The 20,221-nt window shown below is 34.9% G+C and overlaps 1 protein-coding gene across 1 annotated transcript in view; it reads right to left on the bottom strand.

Moving 5' to 3' along the window:
* Positions 1-20,221, bottom strand: part of LOC128026575 (protocadherin-15-like) — a 174,287-nt gene that overhangs the window by 33,289 nt on the left and 120,777 nt on the right. Inside the window, exons 22-27 of the mRNA XM_052613836.1 lie at positions 15,852-15,992; positions 13,994-14,106; positions 5,444-5,553; positions 5,125-5,265; positions 3,597-3,724; positions 1,415-1,630 (exon numbers count right to left, since the gene is read on the bottom strand). Coding sequence (XP_052469796.1) covers positions 1,415-1,630; positions 3,597-3,724; positions 5,125-5,265; positions 5,444-5,553; positions 13,994-14,106; positions 15,852-15,992 — 849 coding nt within the window. The remainder of the gene's footprint in view (positions 1-1,414; positions 1,631-3,596; positions 3,725-5,124; positions 5,266-5,443; positions 5,554-13,993; positions 14,107-15,851; positions 15,993-20,221) is intronic.

Here is a 20,221-nt window from a genome sequence, read left to right as displayed (position 1 = left end):
CCTGAGGATTTGGTCTGTGTGTTGTATTTTATATGCACTGGTGATAGAGTTAAAATAATCAGATCATGATTTTCTCCAGCATGATGATGATATATTTGATCTGAAATGTCATAAAAGAGTTTTTTATTTATTAGATGAATGTTCATTTCAAGGAAACATTTACGGTTTCCAGGCAGATTCATAAAGATTGTTTCTACTTTGCCACTGTTGCTGTTTAAAGCATCACAAATAACCCTAAGAGCTTGGAGTCTTTTGAAAAAAAAAAAAATTATTAATTTTATTCAGCAAGGACTAATGCATTTATAAAGGTAAAATTTCTATGTCAGATAAATGCTGCTCTTTTTAACTTTCTGTGTTTTTTTTTTCATTCATAGAGTATTGAAAAAAGCATCCTGGTTTGCACAAAAAAAATTATTAAGCAGCAAAACAGTTTTAAGATAATAATAAGAAAAAAATATGAACACAAAATCAGCATATTATTTCTAATTTAGACTAAAGTAATGATGCTTAAAGTTCAGTTTTTCCATCACATAAATAAATTACATTTTAAAATATACTGACATAGGAAACAGTTATTTGAAATTGTAACTGTATTGTAACTGTGTTTCATAATATTACAGTTTTACAGCAGTGATGAGCATAAGAGACCTATAAGAAATACAAATAAAACCTTATTGCCCATAGACTTTTCAGTGGTAGTGTAATTTGCAATGAAAATTGATTAAATTAGAACAAATTTCACACTTAGTGAGTTAAACCCCACTGTATATCATCCAGCTCAAGTGCTATTTGCATTATGTTGGTCAGTAAGGGTTGTAGCATCCCGATGAATGCTTTTAGAATCACTTTCTACACCCGAAGAAAAGTCTACTGCTAGTGGAAACTGAAAATGACACAAATATTAATGACATGATGTTTAAAACCCTGATGCACACATCAGTTCCAAAATCCCTCTTATTTTATTTGACTTTCATTAGCCAAATAATTAGCACAAGTCACTGGCTGCAACACTTCAGGAGATACAGCAGCATAAATAATTCAGCTCACACAAAAAGAGTTTATTTACTCTATATATTCATTACTGCATTAAGTAGTGCATAAATACCATATGCACTCCTGCATGCAAACATTTATTCAAACATGATGTATTTACCAAACCAAATAGACACTCTGAAGAGATATTTTCCCTTAATAACAGTCCTGATTATTGTTATGCAATTTACACTTTTTTTATTATTCAGTTGAACCCCAAACCATTCATTTTGCATAACCAGAGGAAAGAGAGAAAATGTCATTTCTCAAAGTGACGGGTTTTTAGTGGTAACTTCCAGCAACAACTTTCTGTTGTGTTCAAATCACCATTTTGCATGAGGTGCAGGAACAAACATACAGGTCAAAGGTCACATGCACTCACCACCACATCAGCCCTGCTGCTCAATCCCTGCCCGTAGTTGTCTGTGGCGATGACCTGAAACTTGAAGTAGGACCGGCGCATGTTTCGGAACATGATGGCGCTCTTGATGAAGCCGGTGTACGGCTCAATGACGAAACTGTCCTGCCCCTCGGGCGCAGGAGGGATGATCAGTCTGTAGGCCATCTTACTGTAGTTTCCCGTGTCGACATCTGTAGCCTGATACACATGAAGTTATATGCAGAAACGTCCATGGAAACAAATATGATTTTGAGAAATTCTCATCATCTGGTTATTAGGTCTGTCAATTAAAATTTTTAAGTTAACTAATTACATGATGTCCAAATAATTGCAAATTAATCACACATTAATTTTGGCTTAAAAATTATCCCCCAAAGTCATTTTTGTGTTAGATGAGGAAAGCACTGAACAGGCATTATACAAGGTGGCTATATAAATACATATTCTGATAGATAGCCTTCACTTCAGCAATGACCTAGAAGTGTAATAATCCCCATATATCATCAGATTGTATGCTTTTTATAGATGTTAAAATGTATCAATTTATGAGATAACGGTCACCTTGCGGTAGCCTAACACACAGATCCTGGTGGGAATTTTACAGGTGTCCCTCACTTGTCTCCACATTGTCAGAATGGAGAGAGAAGCTGTCTAAGTACAGTTACTAAGATGTGGGGGGAAGCGAGCAGATTTGAACAGCGAGAGAGAGATTGTACTCTAGTCTTGACAGGTGAGTCAAGATGTGAACAGCAAGTTCTTCGCTATAAAAATGAAATATAATGTACTGCAAAGAAAATTTCAAACCCTATGAATTGATCACCATTGTTTCGATGTATTCTGCTGCTATTGTGCTTAACAACACTAGCACTCTAAATGTAAAAACACAAGCAAATCATATTAAATGATTCTGCATGTAATTAATTTATTATGATTCTGCAGTTAGTGCAATGTCAAATTTATAGGGAAGATACAACTAAATTGGAAAATATATAGATTTAAACTTTGGGATCAGGAAGATTTATTTATTTATTCATTTTTTGTAAATAACATTTTAATATAAATGACTTTTTTAAAAATCTAATAAATGCTGTTCTTTTGTACTTCCTATTCATCTAAGAATCCTGAAAAAAGTATCTCAGTTCACAAAAGTATCCAGCAGCACAACTCAGCAGGATGATGTGACTAAAGACTGAATTAAATAAGATAAAAATTCAGATTTTCTAAACTACATTTTATAATATATTAACACCGAAAACTAATTTAATATTATTAAACTGTAATAATATTTTACAATATTGTTACTGTTTTTAGTTTATTTTTAATCAAATAAATGCAAACTTAGTAAGCATAAGATTCTTTTAGAAAGATTTCAATGAATTTTAAATGAAAATGAATCTTCTATCACTATTCATCCATAAGTCAGATTTCACTGTGAAACAAAGAAAGAAAGTTTCTAATATATATATATATATATATATATATATATATATATATATATATATATATATATATATATATATATATATATATATATGCTTCCATCCTGCATACCTAAAATGTTGTGTATTAAAAAAATAAAAATAAAAAAAATAAAAAAAAATATATATATATACAAAAATATACTGTGTATATATATATATATATATATATATATATATATATATATATATACACATATATATATATATATACATATATATATATATATATATATATATATATATATATATATATATATATATATATATATATATATATATATATGGATATTTTGGAGGCTGAGTACAAATTTATATTATATTTAATTTTTCGATTATGAATGAATACAAATCTTTAAGGAGTCTAAAATATAGCATATTTAACTACTTTTGTAGTGTTGTTATCCTTTTTTGGTCCCTAAGAACTGCCATTGCAAAACATGTGAACAGTCTTCAGAATTTCTCTTTTTGCGCTCTTTAGAATGGCTGACATTAGCTTAAGTAGATATATATAAAAAATCTTGCCACTTGTCTGCCTTCAACAAATCAGTTAGGACTACTGGGTGAGCGTTATGTCACCTAATTAATATTCATGAGTCCAGCCTAAGGTTTATAATATGCCCTCATGACATTCCAGATCGTTCCTACACTGCTTCCTAAAAATAAATAACACATAACATACTCACCACAACTTTCAGTACTGTGGTGAAGGTCTTAGTGTCTTCAGTCACTCCTCCGATGTAAAGAGACCTTGTGAAGACCGGAGGATGATCATTCTCATCCTGCACATCAATAAACACCTTCGCCGTGTTCGCTGGTTAGATTTAAACACACACAGAAGAAACAGACCTTAGTTTATGGCAATATAAGCCCTATTCGTCACAGTTAGAATAAAAAAGCCTGGGTTAATGTAAACACACACAGCTGCTGCAACCCTCTCCACACTGTGGCAGACGTGAGAAATATGCTCTGTCAGAAAACATTTGTCTTCTGCTGCACACAATATATAAAGTCATCTGGTGTAGACCTAAGCACACACAGGAGAAAGCGCAGATGAAGAGCTGTATGTCATAGCTCAATAAGGAAGAAAAGACAGAAATACAGGAAAAAGGAAAAACAGGTGGGGAAGCGAGAGAGAGAGAAGATGTGCCAGTCCTGTTATGTACGACAAAATATACATCAAAGTTAATACACACGACAGGACAAATACACACACACACACTGTGATTTGTACAGTTTTCCTATCAAAGGCTCGTGATGTGCTCAATGAACTTGACATGAAATGGAGTTTGCAATCCATTTTATTCTGGTAATGTGGCTTATTTCTGAGTGTAAATTCAATGAGAAACACTGAACATTGACTGAATCTTGAAAAACGGGCCTAACTGTGAGTTTGCAACTGGATGTGGAAAACTCCTATTAATCGCCTGAAACACACATTTTTTGGAGGCCTCTTTACTGACGAAATATCCCAATGGTCATTATACTTTTACATTTGCAAAATGGACAATGGCTAAATGTGTTAAGTCTGCAAATTTTCAACTAGTTTTGTATTTGAACAACTTTGTATGAACAATCTGCATTATTTTTCCCTATTACTGGTATGTCTCTTTCTCTCTATTTTGTCTTGACTAAAATTAAAAAAAAATTGCATTGACAGCTAATTTTTATTAAAACCGATCTTGCCATACATCAGGGAATTACCCCTTTAAACAGGACTGAGGATACTACACTTTCATAGACACCTGAAATCACAATCAAATCAGGGCTGAAATTAAAACTCAACATTGTCTATAAGAGAAAGTAGTTTCAGAGGTGGTTTGATGGAACATCAACTCTTTTGAGCATGCACTGACAAATCGCTCAATGTAAGACCACAAATGTGTGTAAAACAAGCACGATGTTGATTTTATGATCTTATGCACAAAAAGCCACTCATCTATATTGAATGCAATTCATTAGCATTGCTTTGTAATTCATCATGTTTATTTCTGTGTCCATCTTAAAGTGGTCTGAGCTGTATTCTGCTCTCATCCTTCAGCACACATCTATGCAGTTTTAATGAAGCTGGAGGAAGATCGGACCTCCCACAGGAAGAAGGAGATATATATATATATATATATATATATATATATATATATATATATATATATATATAAGATTCCCAGATAAAATCCTTGGAAAAGATGAAGTGTGTTTCGTAGTTGTTCTTACTTTTGGAGGGAACACGTAGGTTGGCGAGGATGACAGCGAGGGAATCAGCCTGCACACGCAGCACATAACTGGTCACGCTCTCGTAGTCCAGAAGTTTATTTGTGTAGATGATCCCAGTGCGGTTATTGACTATGAACTCACCTACAAACACAAACTGATCAGAGAACAGTTCACAACGCCTTCAACGCTGATGATGAATCACTACAAAATCCACGGGTTGCATCTTATTCATAAATCATCTGTAGCACAACTCAACCAGGAACAATGCGCTGGTTGGTTCCAGCTGATTTAGTGAATTCCCTTCAGAGTAGAAACTCACCTCCTTCACTTCCACTCACTATGGAGTAAAAGACAGTGGTGTTGACGGCTGTGGCCAGAATCATTCCCACAGGCGTCCTGACAGGAGCGTTCTCACTCACTGGACTAAACCTGCAGAAATAAACCAGAGGAAATGACAAACTTAATTCGAGTGCAGTGACGATTTTTCCTGTTGAATACTGTATAAACAATAGAGAAGCTCAATTGGCCCCCCACCTCCACAAAAGACCTACAGAAAGTGCAGAAAGAACAGAAGGACTTTACTTTAAGAGTTTAATAACTGTTTTGGAAAGCAGCACACATAAATCACGGGTCTGAAGAAAAATACATTTTTAAAGCTACTGTCTACAACATGAGCTGACCTCTGAGGCCAGCGATTCTCAAATGAATGGTCAGAGGTCTTTTCTAATGAAAACAAATCTTAACCCTCTGAGGTCTGAGGGTATTCTGGGGCCTGGAGAAGTTTGTCATGCCCTAACTTTTGTGTTTTTTTCACTTGCTTATAAACATGTTAATGGCTAATCTCACTGTAATCAGCACAAACTGGGCTATAATAATATGTGAGCAGCATGTATGTACATGACTGTGTTTTTGAGAAAAAAAAAAAAAAATGTTATGCGTGGTCAGTAGAAAATGAAAAATGTTAAATCACTTGAATAAGGCAATAAAACACATACAGAACATTGGTTCCCGGAACTTTTGAACTCGGAGCTTGTAGCCTAGAATTTTTCCTTTTAAATGATGCAAAAATCATCTTGTTTACTCACTTACAGAAAACAATATATTGATTTAAATTTTCTAAGACACTTTTTGTTGTTAAAAGTCATATGTGAGTAGGCATCAACTATCATAAATATCATTGTGATTTACACCTGAGAAGACAAAGGCCCACATAATGAGCTGCATAATGAGCTGCATAATGAGCTGCATAATGAGCCTATCAGTTAGGTTTGTGACTGAGAGGGAGGAGTTACAGGAAATAATGCGAGGACAAAATACATGTATAGATTTTTATGTTTGTAGTTTATTTTAGAATATATTTAATGCAAATAATAAAATGCTAAAAACCACACTTTAGAAACTAAAATTTTTAAAGGGGATGAAAAAATATTATGTTGTTGATGTGAAAAAGTCTGAACATAAATTTGTCAAACGGATGTACATTCATGTTTAATTTGTTAAATGATATTTAATTACTGACAAAAAAATCTGATAGTCTATCTGAATTAACTGTCAAAGTTCTTGTACTCCTTTCAGAGATGCTGTGAACACCTCTGTGCTTTCTCTCGAACAGGAAAGGACCACACACCAGCCATCAGAAGTGGGTGGGCATGACACTCTTGTCTCTATTGTCCACCAGTCAAAATACAGCCATCATCGTGAGATCTCGACAAAGAGCTACTGACTGCCGGGGTTTCTCTGCACCATAAACAGGGTGAAGTGCTTTGCTCTGTCTCTGAGACAATAGGGCACTGCCGCAGTCAACTGCTACACTGACAGCGAGGAGCCGAGGTCACGCTGAAATCTCAGCGAAGCTCAGCCTCACTCTGGTTACCATGGGAATCACAGAGGATAGAAATAGCCAGAAGCTCAGTGCCAAGTGAGGAAACAAAAAAAGCGGAGCATCTTTTTAATGGAAATGAGTTGCTGCACACTCCCACACAATAACTCATGACAATCTTCATCAGCACATCTGTAATCGTCTAATTGTCATACTCTCACTGCATTTGCACAGCCACGTAATCACACATTTAGCTCTACTGCATATGTTTTTAGTGTGACATTTGTTAATGCATAATAACTTGAACATTAACAGTGGAAGTGACGAGTCAGAACTGTAAAAAAAATATATATACATTTAGAGAGGGGGGGGGGGTTCCTTTCCTTTTAAAAGATGATATAGTAAGTCTTTAAAAATATTAAATATTTAAAGAATTTATTTGAAAGAGAACATTTTGTAATAATATAATGTTTAATTTAATTACATTTAATACATATTTTTTGATAAAAGCATTAATTCAAAAAAATTCCAAATGCGAACAAAAATATACTGTATATATATATATATATATATATATATATATATATATATATATATATATATATATATATATATATATATATATATATATATATATATATACATACACACACACACACACACACACACACACACACACACACACACACACACACAATATATGATTGATCTATTTTTTTCTTTCATTTATTTGTACAGGGACAACGCACAACAAGTGTTGTGCCAGAGTTAGCTATAAAGCTAATTAGCATATATGTGAATGTGTGCGTGTGTATTTTAATACATATTTTGTAATTGGTGCAATAATAAGCATGCTGACACCGCTCTGTGTTTTAGCTGTTAGACAGTTTTCCACCATAATCAATAAGTTAAATATTATGCATGAGCAGTGAAACCACATGAACTGACATGAAAAAAATAATGCATAGAAAACAGTGATGAAACTGTCATTCCCAGTGAGTATGATTCATGCATGGATAATTGTTCATCTTGTTCATATTATGATGCATTGTTCACTACTGCAATTCATAAACAAACACTTTTGCCTCCTGAATGTTCATTTTTAGCAACAAGAAAATAGATTATGTGTCAAATCAGAACACCATGGTATTGCTACCGGCAAAACAAACCATTTTGCATTGTGATCAAATCAAAAGTAATGTGTTATTAATGGATTACACAACTGTGTATTGCTTTAGATTGGATCACAACACAAATGAGATCAGATTATGCTACCAATAGCACTAAGGCAGCCAACAGCAGAAACACCCACAATATAACCACTTTTCGACATCTAGTGATAAAATCAATGTGTGTATGAACAGTTCATCAGAGTTTATTAACGGTGAATTAAAGCAGCATTAACTCTGCATCAGTAATCAATGACAAACTTACAGATGAAGATCTCCAGCTTCAGTAATTTCTACATTCTTCAATTTGACTATGAAAGTCCATTTATTAGAGTCTTTTGCAATTCAAACTCAAGGTTTGCTGCGATCTCCCTAAAAGCGTCCTCTGTGAACTTTTAGAAACCTCTCTTTTTTTTTCTTCAGAAAATGCTTACAAAACATATCATCGTTGTAATGACCAGATTAAAAAAAAGTGTAGAATGTACTCTCGTCCACCCTGAGGAATGCTAATTTAGACTTTAGACATCCAGTGCAGTTTTACGTCTGGTATCATAAGCAGTTCATCTCATGAACTGTGTTAATTATGTAAGAGATAATGTACAATCAGCTGGTCATTACTGCAAAATAAACCCGACGGGGAGATCAGACCCAGACACAGAGCGAAGCAGAATGAGGAGCTTGTCTAATCATAATCAATTATTCCAGAGAGCTGCGCACATAATAAAAGCTATAACAGTTCTTATCTTCAAGCGGCTCATAATGGACATTCAGAAACACTAGACCAGGTGATATCAAATGAAAATGTGGCCATCAAACCATGCAAACATATTTAAATAGGGATAAGCTGTAATGCTTCTTACTTAACTTTATAGGTCAGAAAAGAAATGAGGTAAAACTAATACACGTTATTATATCCCATGATACTAGAAGGAAGTGTCTATAAAACGGAGCCATAAAACAACATCTGAAAAATAAAAAGTGAAATAAAATACCAAATGGTAAGTTTGATAATTGGGAATTAGAATACACATACATATTTCCTTTTTTTTTTTTTTTTACATGAACTCATTTGATACATGGTTAAATTGGTCTATAGAAAAATGTACATTAATTATATTAATTTGAGCAAAAGTTAATTTGGTCTGTAGCAATAAAAAGAGTAAAAGAGAAAAAAGGAATCATACACAGACTTTTCTTTCTTTCTTTGTCTTTGTTGCTTTTGGCTGGGTAAAGTGTTTAAATATTTTTGTTCTCGTTCCCTTACTCTCACACACCTACAGACATGCAAATACACAAACTCAAGCATAAATAATTCAGTTAGGTGAATCTCCAGGTCACATTTCACCCCCAGATCAAAAGCAAATGAGAATAATAACATATTTACAACTTCATCTCACAACATATTTTGCATAAAGAAAATCTTTTTTGTTTGTTGCATTTTGACATCAGCATCATGATGATGTTAAGTTTACAGTTTTTTTTTTTTTTTGTGGTTTTCATTATCCTCGATGAAACTTATTACTTTCTCTTGAATGTAATATAGTATGTATTATGTATTAAAGTAAAAAAAAATAAAATAATAAATAATAATAATAATACAAATTCTTTATGCAAAACCATTTGTTTTGGGGTGAAATATGACCCAGACATGTTCTTGACAGGTTTTGCGAGACTCATTTATTGTGTTTGAAAGTGTAAGAAGTGTCAATATGACAGAAGCCCTGGGCAAAGCACACAATGATTATGACAAGACGTGACAACAGAAGACAACTTCCCTGCAGTATGCACTTGTATGTGCATATCACTTCTTGGTAAACAAGACCTTGAGAATGTATGAACTTGCCCTCAGAGATCTTACATAAAGAAGGACATAAATCCTTTAAAAAATGTAGAGGTTTACATGTCTAAATATTCATACTGTAAATCATATTCCTGATGGATCTGAGCCTACCATGATGAAAAAAAAATTAGTGTGTATATTTCCACAGTAATGATCAAATCTTTCTATGGATAAACATCACACAGTCAAAAGACTCAATTTGACAAACAATACACGATAGAGCTACAGGCATCCAAAAGAAAATACTTTTCTCTCATTGTTAAAAAATACTTCATGTATGCTAGATTCACAGGTCTTCATTTAACCCGTTTTGATCTGGTGTGCTTTAATCAGATCTCCGGAGTGTTCCAGCCACAGTCCACAGCCTAATGAGGTCTACAGAGAAACGCTGTGTGCTGTCTATAACTCAGTCCATTAATGCTTCCTGTGAACTGTTCTCTCTGGCCCGCTGCTTCACTCAACACACAGCTGCCTTTAAACACCAAGGCCTCTCAGAATGGTGTTGAATGGGGTGAAAAACTCAAATCCCACCGCTGGAAACAGACAGAACACAACTTTATTATCTTCTCAGCATCACATTTCTTATAAAACCTCAAGAACACTAGAAAACCAGAAAATACCACTAAGCAGAAAACAAGAAATGTTTCATTACCCAAAATATCTAACGCTTTTAAAATCCAAAAAGACCAATTTTTAAGCTTAAAAAACTGAATGTTATTAAATCACTTGTGTCTAGAAACTTGGTTTGCTAAATTACCATGAACATCAACTTTTGAGGAAGAACAGATATAGAGAGATTTCAAGTTTTAAAAGAACAGTAGTAAAAAAGGCAATTTAAAACTAAATTATTATTATTATTATTATTATTACACAAAAATGAATACAAATTAAATAATGGTGCAGAAAAACACGGGTAAGATAATAATTAGTTGTTTTTTATTTATGAGTTTTTTTTTGTGCTATTTTTCAGTTTGCTTATCGTATGCCCGCTTAGGCTGCAATTATTTAAACAAAAATACAGAAAAAAATACTGTGAATTAGTATTATTATGTAACTTTTTTTCTGTTTTAATATCATATTTAAAAAATCATATTTAAAATTTCATTTTTTTTTTTTTAATATTCCTGTGATGGCTAATCTGAATTTTCACACAATCCTTCAGAAATCATTCTAACATGCTGATTTGGTGCTTTGACATTTTATTTTGTTCAAGGTTGAAAACATTTGTGCAGCATAATATTTTTGTGAAAACTGAGATACTTTATCAGGATTGAACTCTTCAAAAATAACTTGTAACTTGAAGATTTTATTTCTTCATTCATCTGTTGCACGTGCACCATGCTGTTCTCTTATTCAGCTAAAATATGCTTATTTTAAACATCAAATGGTGCAATAAATTCATACACGTGTTGTTAGTTCATTTATTATTAATTTACACAGACAAATGAACAGTTAAAATTAATTTGGCTGTATATGCAGCTTTGCTAATGAGACTAGCACACTGGTCCAATCGAGCACAAGAGTTTAGCTCATTTCAGGAGCCAGCTGTGATATATCAATCTTACCGATGAATGGTCAATCGCTCAAGCCTAAAATAGACTGACTTTTTATCCATGATTGCTATGGAAACTGCTGCTGTGAGATACATCAGTAAGACTCTGAAATTAAGGCAAAGAGTTCATGTCCTCAGAAACAAACATACCACAACATGGAAGTGAAGTTTGCTAACCTATAAGCCAGGAACACATCACCCACTGTAATATAACAAGCTAAACTACTCAATTCACCACCCAAAGATTTAGTCTTTTATCTTAGAGACTGATGATATCACGGTTGATTTAAATACACTTTTGAAATAATGGATCAAACTCTCAATCACATGCTCTTTAAATGAAGTTTGCAGACCCTTGATTATGACACAAATTGAGTTCAGTTGCTTCTTGCTACATCTGATCAGCACCAGACCTTCTCTACAAATTCTCTTGATTGGACATGCTTCAGTAGACACACTGATAAAAAAATCCCACAACTCACAGTGAATGACAGGTCTACAAGGAAGACATGGAGCTAAAGAACCGTAGAGGTTATGAACATGGGAATGAACTCAGTATGTCTCTTTCATCATGTAATTTTTTAATTAATATGGCGATAAAGCCTTTCTTAGTATGTTATCTAGTATAGCACAAAAATAAAATAAAAAGGCATGTAGCATTATTGGGGTCTATTTTTCTTGACACTTAACTATTAACACTTCATAAGTAAAAGGTGAAAAAAAAAAAAGATTATTATTTTGGTAATTTGAAGGTCACACCTACTTGAATTTTCAACTTAAAATTTTGCAATTGATAAAAAAGTCCACTTTAGACTACCTGTTGTACTAGTGACAAGTGAGAAGGTCTATAAAAAAGCTATCCATACATTTCTTGTTCATCTCAATGTAAGTTACTAGGCTGGCACAAGACCAATTTGGGGTCAGTCAGATGTTTTCAAAATAAATCCCTTATGCTCAAACTGTTATTTGAATAAAAATACAGCAAAAACAGTAGAATTGTTAAATATTGGTACAGTTTAAAATAACTACTTGAAAGTGTAATATTTACATATTTAAATGTAATGTGACACCAAGCTGAATTTTCAGCATCATTATTCCAGTCTTCAGTGTCACATGATCCTTTAGAAATCAATCTAATATGCTGATTTGGTAATTTCTTATTATTATCAATGTTGAAACAGTTGCTTAATATGATCTCAGACTTTGAAATGGTATTGTACAAAACCTACTTATCTATTCACATAAGCTTTAAATATGACAGACTAATCTTTGTGGGCTTGCAAGAAAATGACCTCCACAAGCACAGCGACCTTTATTATTGTCAATGCCACTACCTTCAAGAAGCCCCGAAGACCATATTGAAGAATCAGTGATGTACAGGTGCAAACAGCCACTGCAGTGCTTCAGGAAAGATTCCTGACTGTACTTGAATGGTACTGCTATGACTTTAAGCTAGACACCATCAATAATGACAGACAGTCCACATTCAATCAGAGAGAGAAAGAGCTCGAATCCCTGCAGACCGTCTGCTGGAAGAAACCGACAACTCAATACTGCAATCACTGCCAAAGTCACTGCTAAAGTGTACTGCATGAAAAGTCTGAATGCATACAAAAGGCCCATTTTTAGGGGTCTAAATACTTTCTGAAGACATTGGATGTTTTACACCATCTTGAAAATGAAACAACCTGCTTTCTGTAGGGAATAATTTACAGCTTCTTCACTAGATTTTCTAGAATATGATGTATTATTATAGGTGATATTACTCTTGCCAAGCTCTGATTTCTGAGAGATGTATGGAGAGGGTGTTTGATTTGCGCTCTTTTCATTCATAAAGTTTACCATCATTCACGTTACACTCTAATGCGTGACTTTAGAGGTCTGTGTATAATATTGCACTGATCACCTGGATCAACTGTTATCCAGCAAACACCAGACTGTGCCAGTCTCAGCCGAGTATTCAGGCAGAATTATTCCTTGTCCATTATTCGTTTTCCATGCCATTCCGAATAAGGTATTCTGCTTCCTAATTATTACTTTGCATTTTTTTATTTTACATGCAACAAAGATAAAGTCATAGAAAGTAACAGCTACATGCAATAACGTAATCCTAAAATTCACGTCATACTTGCAAATTCTGTGCATGCATTATGGTTAATGTATGCTCAAGTAGTCAATTGTTTCCGACAGTTCCGACTAGTGGTTGAAGTAGTCGATCATTCGACTACTCGAATAGTTTATGCAAACCCTACTTTACGAGATGTGCCCTTTTGGAAACAGCAGCGTTTGAGTATGGTAGGGCAGCTCGAGTCAACATCCCAGTGCTGCTAGTCCCATATTAACAGAAAACACTCATTACTCATGCAGAGATTCTGAATCAGCCTGCGGGAATATGTGCTAAACTAAATCTGACTCACAGAGCTCAAAGAGAACATATCATAAATAAGTAAATGTCTGTTCTCTCGCTCTCTATGGACAACAGGACCCACCTGTACTCTTCCTCGGTGAAGATGGGAATCCTGGAGGGCTGAAGCACAGTGATTTCCACTGTGGTTCGGTTCATTTTCACCGGCTCTCCATCGTCATAGGCGATGACCACCAACTACGAGAAGAAGTCATGTAAAATACATTAAAATGCATTTCACATAGACAGCCAATTGTTTCTGAATAAAAATTCACATTTTTTTAAAATTCCAAATATTTTAATATTTAATAAAAGGAACAAGATTTAGTGGAGCTTTGTACTAAAATACAATAAAATGAAAAACAGTTTAAGCTCTTCTGTATCAGCCGTGCCACAAGGATGCGCTGTTTTCTTTCAAATCAAAGCGTAAATGCATTTAGAAAACGTATCCTTGTGGCATGGCTAACACAGAAGAACGTAAGCTGACTGCATTCAGCTCAAATTCTCCAAAATGGCGCTGTGGTGATGAGGAGAGACACAGAGGAGACAAACTGTTAAATAAAGTTGTTATTTTTGCTTTCTTCGTGTACAAAAAGTATTCTTGTGGCTTCATAACGTTACGGTTGAACCACTGATGGCAGATGGACTATTCTGAGGATGCTTTTCAAACTTTTATGGACCTTGACAGTCTATTTTAATTGGCAGTCTATGGGACAGTTACAAGTCTCTTGGTTTTCATCAAAAACATCTTAAATTGTGTTCAGAAGATGAACTAAGGTTTTACGGGTTTGGAATTATCACATTGATTATCACATGTCCTGATAGTTTTAGCTTTACTTTGACTGCTATAAATACACATTTTAAAGTTTGTTTTGTGCTTTACTTTCAAGTAGTAGCACAATGCTGTCTTGCTTAACAACAATATACTTCTTTGAATTATTAATAGAACAGTTGGCCTATGACACCAATAGCTACATCTGTTGCCTACATGCATCCATGTGCGTTTTTGGGCACATTACATAAGTTACATGCTGGAATATTATTGGTGGCCATCTAACGAAACATTTCCATTTCTGATCTCATTTTAAGGCCAATTCACACTGCACCGACATACACAGACTACACAGATTACAGTGCATCACTTCTCAGACATTCCAAGACCTGACAAACACCAATTCAACATGTCTAATTGGTGAAAACAAGTGCAGACCAACGGCAACAGATGCCGACAGGGACAAGACAATGATCCGACAAAACCCAATGAGCCTGTCTGTTGCCATTTGTCTGCATCTGTCAGTGCAGTGTGAATTGGCCTTTAAAAACAGAAATAGAATTCCTAACCTGACTTAACTTTTGCTTGATGTTGGATTTAAATATCAATATTAATAGAGTACACTTCACAAAAAGTTTTTTGTAAACTACAAATGAACAATACCTTCACAACCTTTATTAATTAGGTTAATATAATTGTAAGGACATACTCTTGTTCATTGTTAATTCAAGCTTGTTCATAATACATTCATTATTCATCCTTGAATGTATAAAATTAACATTAGTTTATGTATTATGAACGAACATGAATTAAAGATGAACAATAGTGTATTGTTAAATGTAAAAACATATATATTAGTATATGTAAAAGTAAATAGGCTAGTGGTCATTTTTAGTTCTTGATATCTAATACATTAGCATAATGAAATAAACCTTGAAGAAGTGTTACCATAAAAATCTAGGTTGACTTGTTAGTCAAATTAGTTTGTCCGAAAATCTGATATTTCCAAGCCATTTCGTTCTCCATCCTGATTTTTACAAACTCTTTTGAATTAAAAAAAGCTTTAATTTCAAACTCACTGTCCTGGATTCCAACTCATTTTGTGTGCATGTTAGCCCCACCGCTCAACTTCACACAACAGCAGAAGGACGGCCTGTCGGCTCAGACTCACCCTGAAGACGGCGTTAGGCTGCTCATTCAGGTTGACTTTGGTGATAACTCGTCCTGTGTCCGTCTCCACATCAAAGATACTTCCACTGTACAGGGACAGATTCTGATCCACTCTGTAGCGCACTTTACTGGCAGGCATACCCTGAGGGAGGGACATGTTTAGTATCAACAAATCCCAAGAGCACATCAATGGCCAAAGCAAGTGTATTATCATATTTAATTCTATGCATCACATTATTAGATAATTAGACTTCTATTGTTATCACTGCTTCAAAAGAGATTTCATTATATATTATTTCTCTCAAGCTCCAAAAAGGCAAGTAAAAGCCCTTATTTGCCTTTATTAAGTATAAAAGTATTTCAATATATGTGACCCTGGACCACAAAACCAGTCTTGGTTGCTGGGGTATATTTTTAGCAATAGCCAAAAAAACACTTTATGGGTCAAAATTATCAGCTTATTTATTCAGCTTTCAGATGATGTATAAATCTCAAATTAAAAAAATTGACACTTAAGACTGGTTTTGTGGTCCAGGGTCACAGAACACACTGAAAGTTTTACATTAATGACATCAAATGGCACTGAAATGTACACTACCATTCAAAATATTTATTTTTTGGAGGAATAAAATATTTTTAATTTAGCAAGGACACATTAAATTAATCAAAAAGTGACAGTATAACCTATTCATCAAACAATCCTGAAAGAATATGTAACAAAAATATTTCCACAAAAAAATACTAAGCAAAAAAGACCTTGCTTAAAACCAGTTAACAACCTCAAACAGTGTTGCGCAAAATTTGCATGTTATCTGCACACTACGTTTCTAGTTTTAATGTTTCTATGTTTCTGGTGCATTTACGGCAGGGTTTTTTGGAGCTTGACAGCCCACGGTTGAAAATATGTTGTATGGAATAGAACAGCTTGGACATTCTGCAAAACATCTCCATTTGTGTGAATCATACAGGCTTAGAAGGGATTAGGGTGAATCGATGATGACAGAAGTTTTATTTTTGAGTGAACTATTCCTTTGAAGGATTGACTCTTCTTTGAATAGTGGGTTTGAACTTCCTTAAAGGTCTCTTGGGCATCGTGTTAGTTTTGTAGAGCTACAGAGAGCTCAGTATGCTGCACCTCATTCTACTGATACTTTACAGCTCTTCCGTCTGGCTGCGTCATAAATGTTAGATGCTTTGTGCTGCGGTAAACATACAAGTAATTTAAACTGCAGTAGAAACAGACAGAAACAACATCACATTTAGATCTCTGACAACCAAGAAATTATTTTCTAGCTTTTTTTTTTTTTTTTTTTTTTTGACAGTCCATGTCAAAAATTTTCTATGGCTTATTATTTGTCATATTTCTTTCGGATCCCCCATGCTTTCAAAGCATTATTTAAAGAAGAAATGCACAATTTAACAGCTTCTGTGGCAGGCCATGAAAATGAACAGCACTGCAGTCTCTTTGACGGCAGACTGCATGAAAAGTAAAAGTAAAAACAGACATATTTGCCTCACTTGACCACGATAATCTCTGTTAAGACGATCACACCACTAGGTTTAGGGAAAGTAAATTTAAATCCGATGACCTGACATTACTGAATAACTAGCTGCTGTCCTGGTTCTCATGTGTAAAATCCAGTCATAATGCTAAGTGCTCCAGGTGTGTGTTCATGATGTGTGTTCACTGCTGTGTGTGTACACTTTGGATGGGTTAAATGCAGAGCACGGATTCCCAATATGGATCACCATACTTGGCTGTAAGTCGCATTACTTTATTTTTCAAATAAGAAAAACAAATGCAGGCAAGTTCTCCTAGAATGAATGTACTAGAGAAGTTAAACGCTCACACAGTAGCATTTCTGATCCTTAGTCATTGAAATACAAAACTGCAAAGATATAATTTACAAATTTTAACAAGCATTTGAAGCACAGATAATCTGACTTTATGCTAAGAGTTAAATACTATGTCTTGGTACAAAAAGACACAGTAGTCTTGGTTAGGGATGGGTATCGTTAAGGTTTTAACGGTATTACTACTCTTACCGATACTGCTTAACGGTCCGGTACTTTAACGGTATTCTTATCGGTACTTTGTGTTGTGTTACTTTGTGTTGTGTTAGGCCTGTGTTTCCGCCCTTACATGCAAAAATTGTGTTGCACTTATGACAACCAGCGTTGTCTGCATCAACTCTAATGAAGTATAACCACACTTTGAAACGTTTTGCTCTCTCCGCCATCGTCACTCTTTGCACTAAGCGGGAGTTTTTGTACTGTAAGGGGCCGTTCACATATCGCGTCTAAAGACGCGTGGAAAACGCTAGACACACCACTTTCTGATTTTTTTCCTCCAAAGCCTTCGGGTACTTGCGCTCCTGAGGACTCTGCCATTGCTAAGCAACTATGACCTGCTTTATCCATGAAGACACGGAAATTTCAGCAACGGATAAATGGATTTGCAGCACTAAACAACTGCTTGCAGTAGCACTGCTACTAAATTAATTTAAAAATCCACATACAGCTATCAGCTGTTCCTTCATCTTGGCTGAGCTTTCAACGTTGTTACGGAAAAGGTGAGGAAGTTACATGACCTGCGGTGCGCTTGCGGCATTCTGAAAAGTTGAGATGTTTTTAACTCGATGCGGTGTGAATGCGCCTGGAAAAAATGAGCTCGTCGCACCGCGTGCGCGTCGCTTCCATTATGACTCCGGGTGTGTGCTCACAGTGTGTGTGTGTGTGTTCACTGCTCTGTGTGTGTGCATTTCGGATGGGTTAAATGCAGAGCACAAATTCTGAGTATGGGTCACCACACTTGGCTGAATATCACTTCACTTCATGAGCGTGCATACCGCGCGCCTACATTTGAAATAACGAACTTGAGCACGCAAAAGACGTGACATGTGGACGGCCCCTTATGCGTGTGTGCGCGCGCATGATAGATCTAGCAGATTTCACAGACAAACGTCTTAATATTATCGCACATTAGAAATGTTTGGTGAGATAAAATGTGCACGATAACATTATTAAGCAAAAATATATAGTACATTAATTTTTTTTCCCTCCAGTACCGAAAGCAGAACCGATACTGTCAGATCTTACTGATACTACAGTCTTTCGTAATTTAGCCCCGGGGCCATTTTAATACCGGGTTTCGGTACCCATCCCTAGTCCTGATGCAGTATTACGATGAAAATAATAATTAAAAGCACTATTAAGGCATGCTGTATTGTGAAAACATTCACAGCTAAAGGCCATGACAACCCTTTCAGCCACATAAAAAAATAGAATACACAGTAATATTGTAAAATATCATTACAAAATACAGTAACTTATATTTTAATTTTAAATTCCAATATACTGATTTGAAATATTTATTATTATCAATGATGAAAACTGCTGCTTAATACTTTTGTGATGCATCTTTCAAAATCTGGTGCAAGATTTGAAATAAAAAAATAACAAAGATATTAAAACATTTCAAACAGTCATTTTAAATTGCATCCTTGAGCATAACTTAAATACATAAAAAAATATATTGTATAAACTAAGCTCTAAATAGTAATTAAAAAAAAGGAGGCATCCCCTCTGGACATCAAATTAGACAGGCCTCGCTCCTGTTAATATGGGATAATATCAGTTAACTGTTTAATGTCTGACATTCATGAGTCATTTTTAACGGTTGTCAATGTCAACACTCAAATGTGGGTCAATCACATTAGCAGGACACATTAAGTTTCTGTCTGGTGATTGAATTCATGCTCTGGCGTTATGATTAATGGCTGCTGGTTGTTCTGCTCTGTAGTGACACTTCAAGGATGGAAGTCCATTACTTATCCCTTTAAATCTTTTCAAATAAAAGGAAGTCAATGCTCAGGACATGAGGTTCAACCAGCATAAAGGCAAAGGAGCAGCTTTCATTACCCAGTGACCTTTGCAGCCGTGCATATAAATACAGTGTCATTATCTCATTTGCTGGCGTGGGCTGGCAAAGCAGTGCTGCTCATACTGTAATCATCTATGTTTGAGCGGCACCCTAATGAGGACGGTTACTTCCTGTCCTTGTTCTGCAGCACACTATTCCTTTCAAGACTGCTTCCTAGAAGTGGGTTTTATCTGACTTTAATTCCAGTCCTGCCTGAGAGATTGAGCTGCTCCACATCTCCCTAGTGATTCACAACACAATCGGAATGATGATTTGGAATTTCAGTGAAGCTTCCAGGGTCATCAAAAACAAATGATTTCCCAGACATCAAAACAAAAATGCACAAACACACACACATGCACAAAACAGCCTCAAGAAATTCACAAACACAAACCACTCATAATAATGAGGCCAACCTATTATACTTTTTCGCAAACCTTTGCTGCGAT

Source organism: Carassius gibelio, chromosome A13 (assembly GCF_023724105.1).
Source record: "Carassius gibelio isolate Cgi1373 ecotype wild population from Czech Republic chromosome A13, carGib1.2-hapl.c, whole genome shotgun sequence".
NCBI lineage: Eukaryota > Metazoa > Chordata > Actinopteri > Cypriniformes > Cyprinidae > Carassius > Carassius gibelio.
This window is presented reverse-complemented; position numbering and strand designations above follow the sequence as displayed.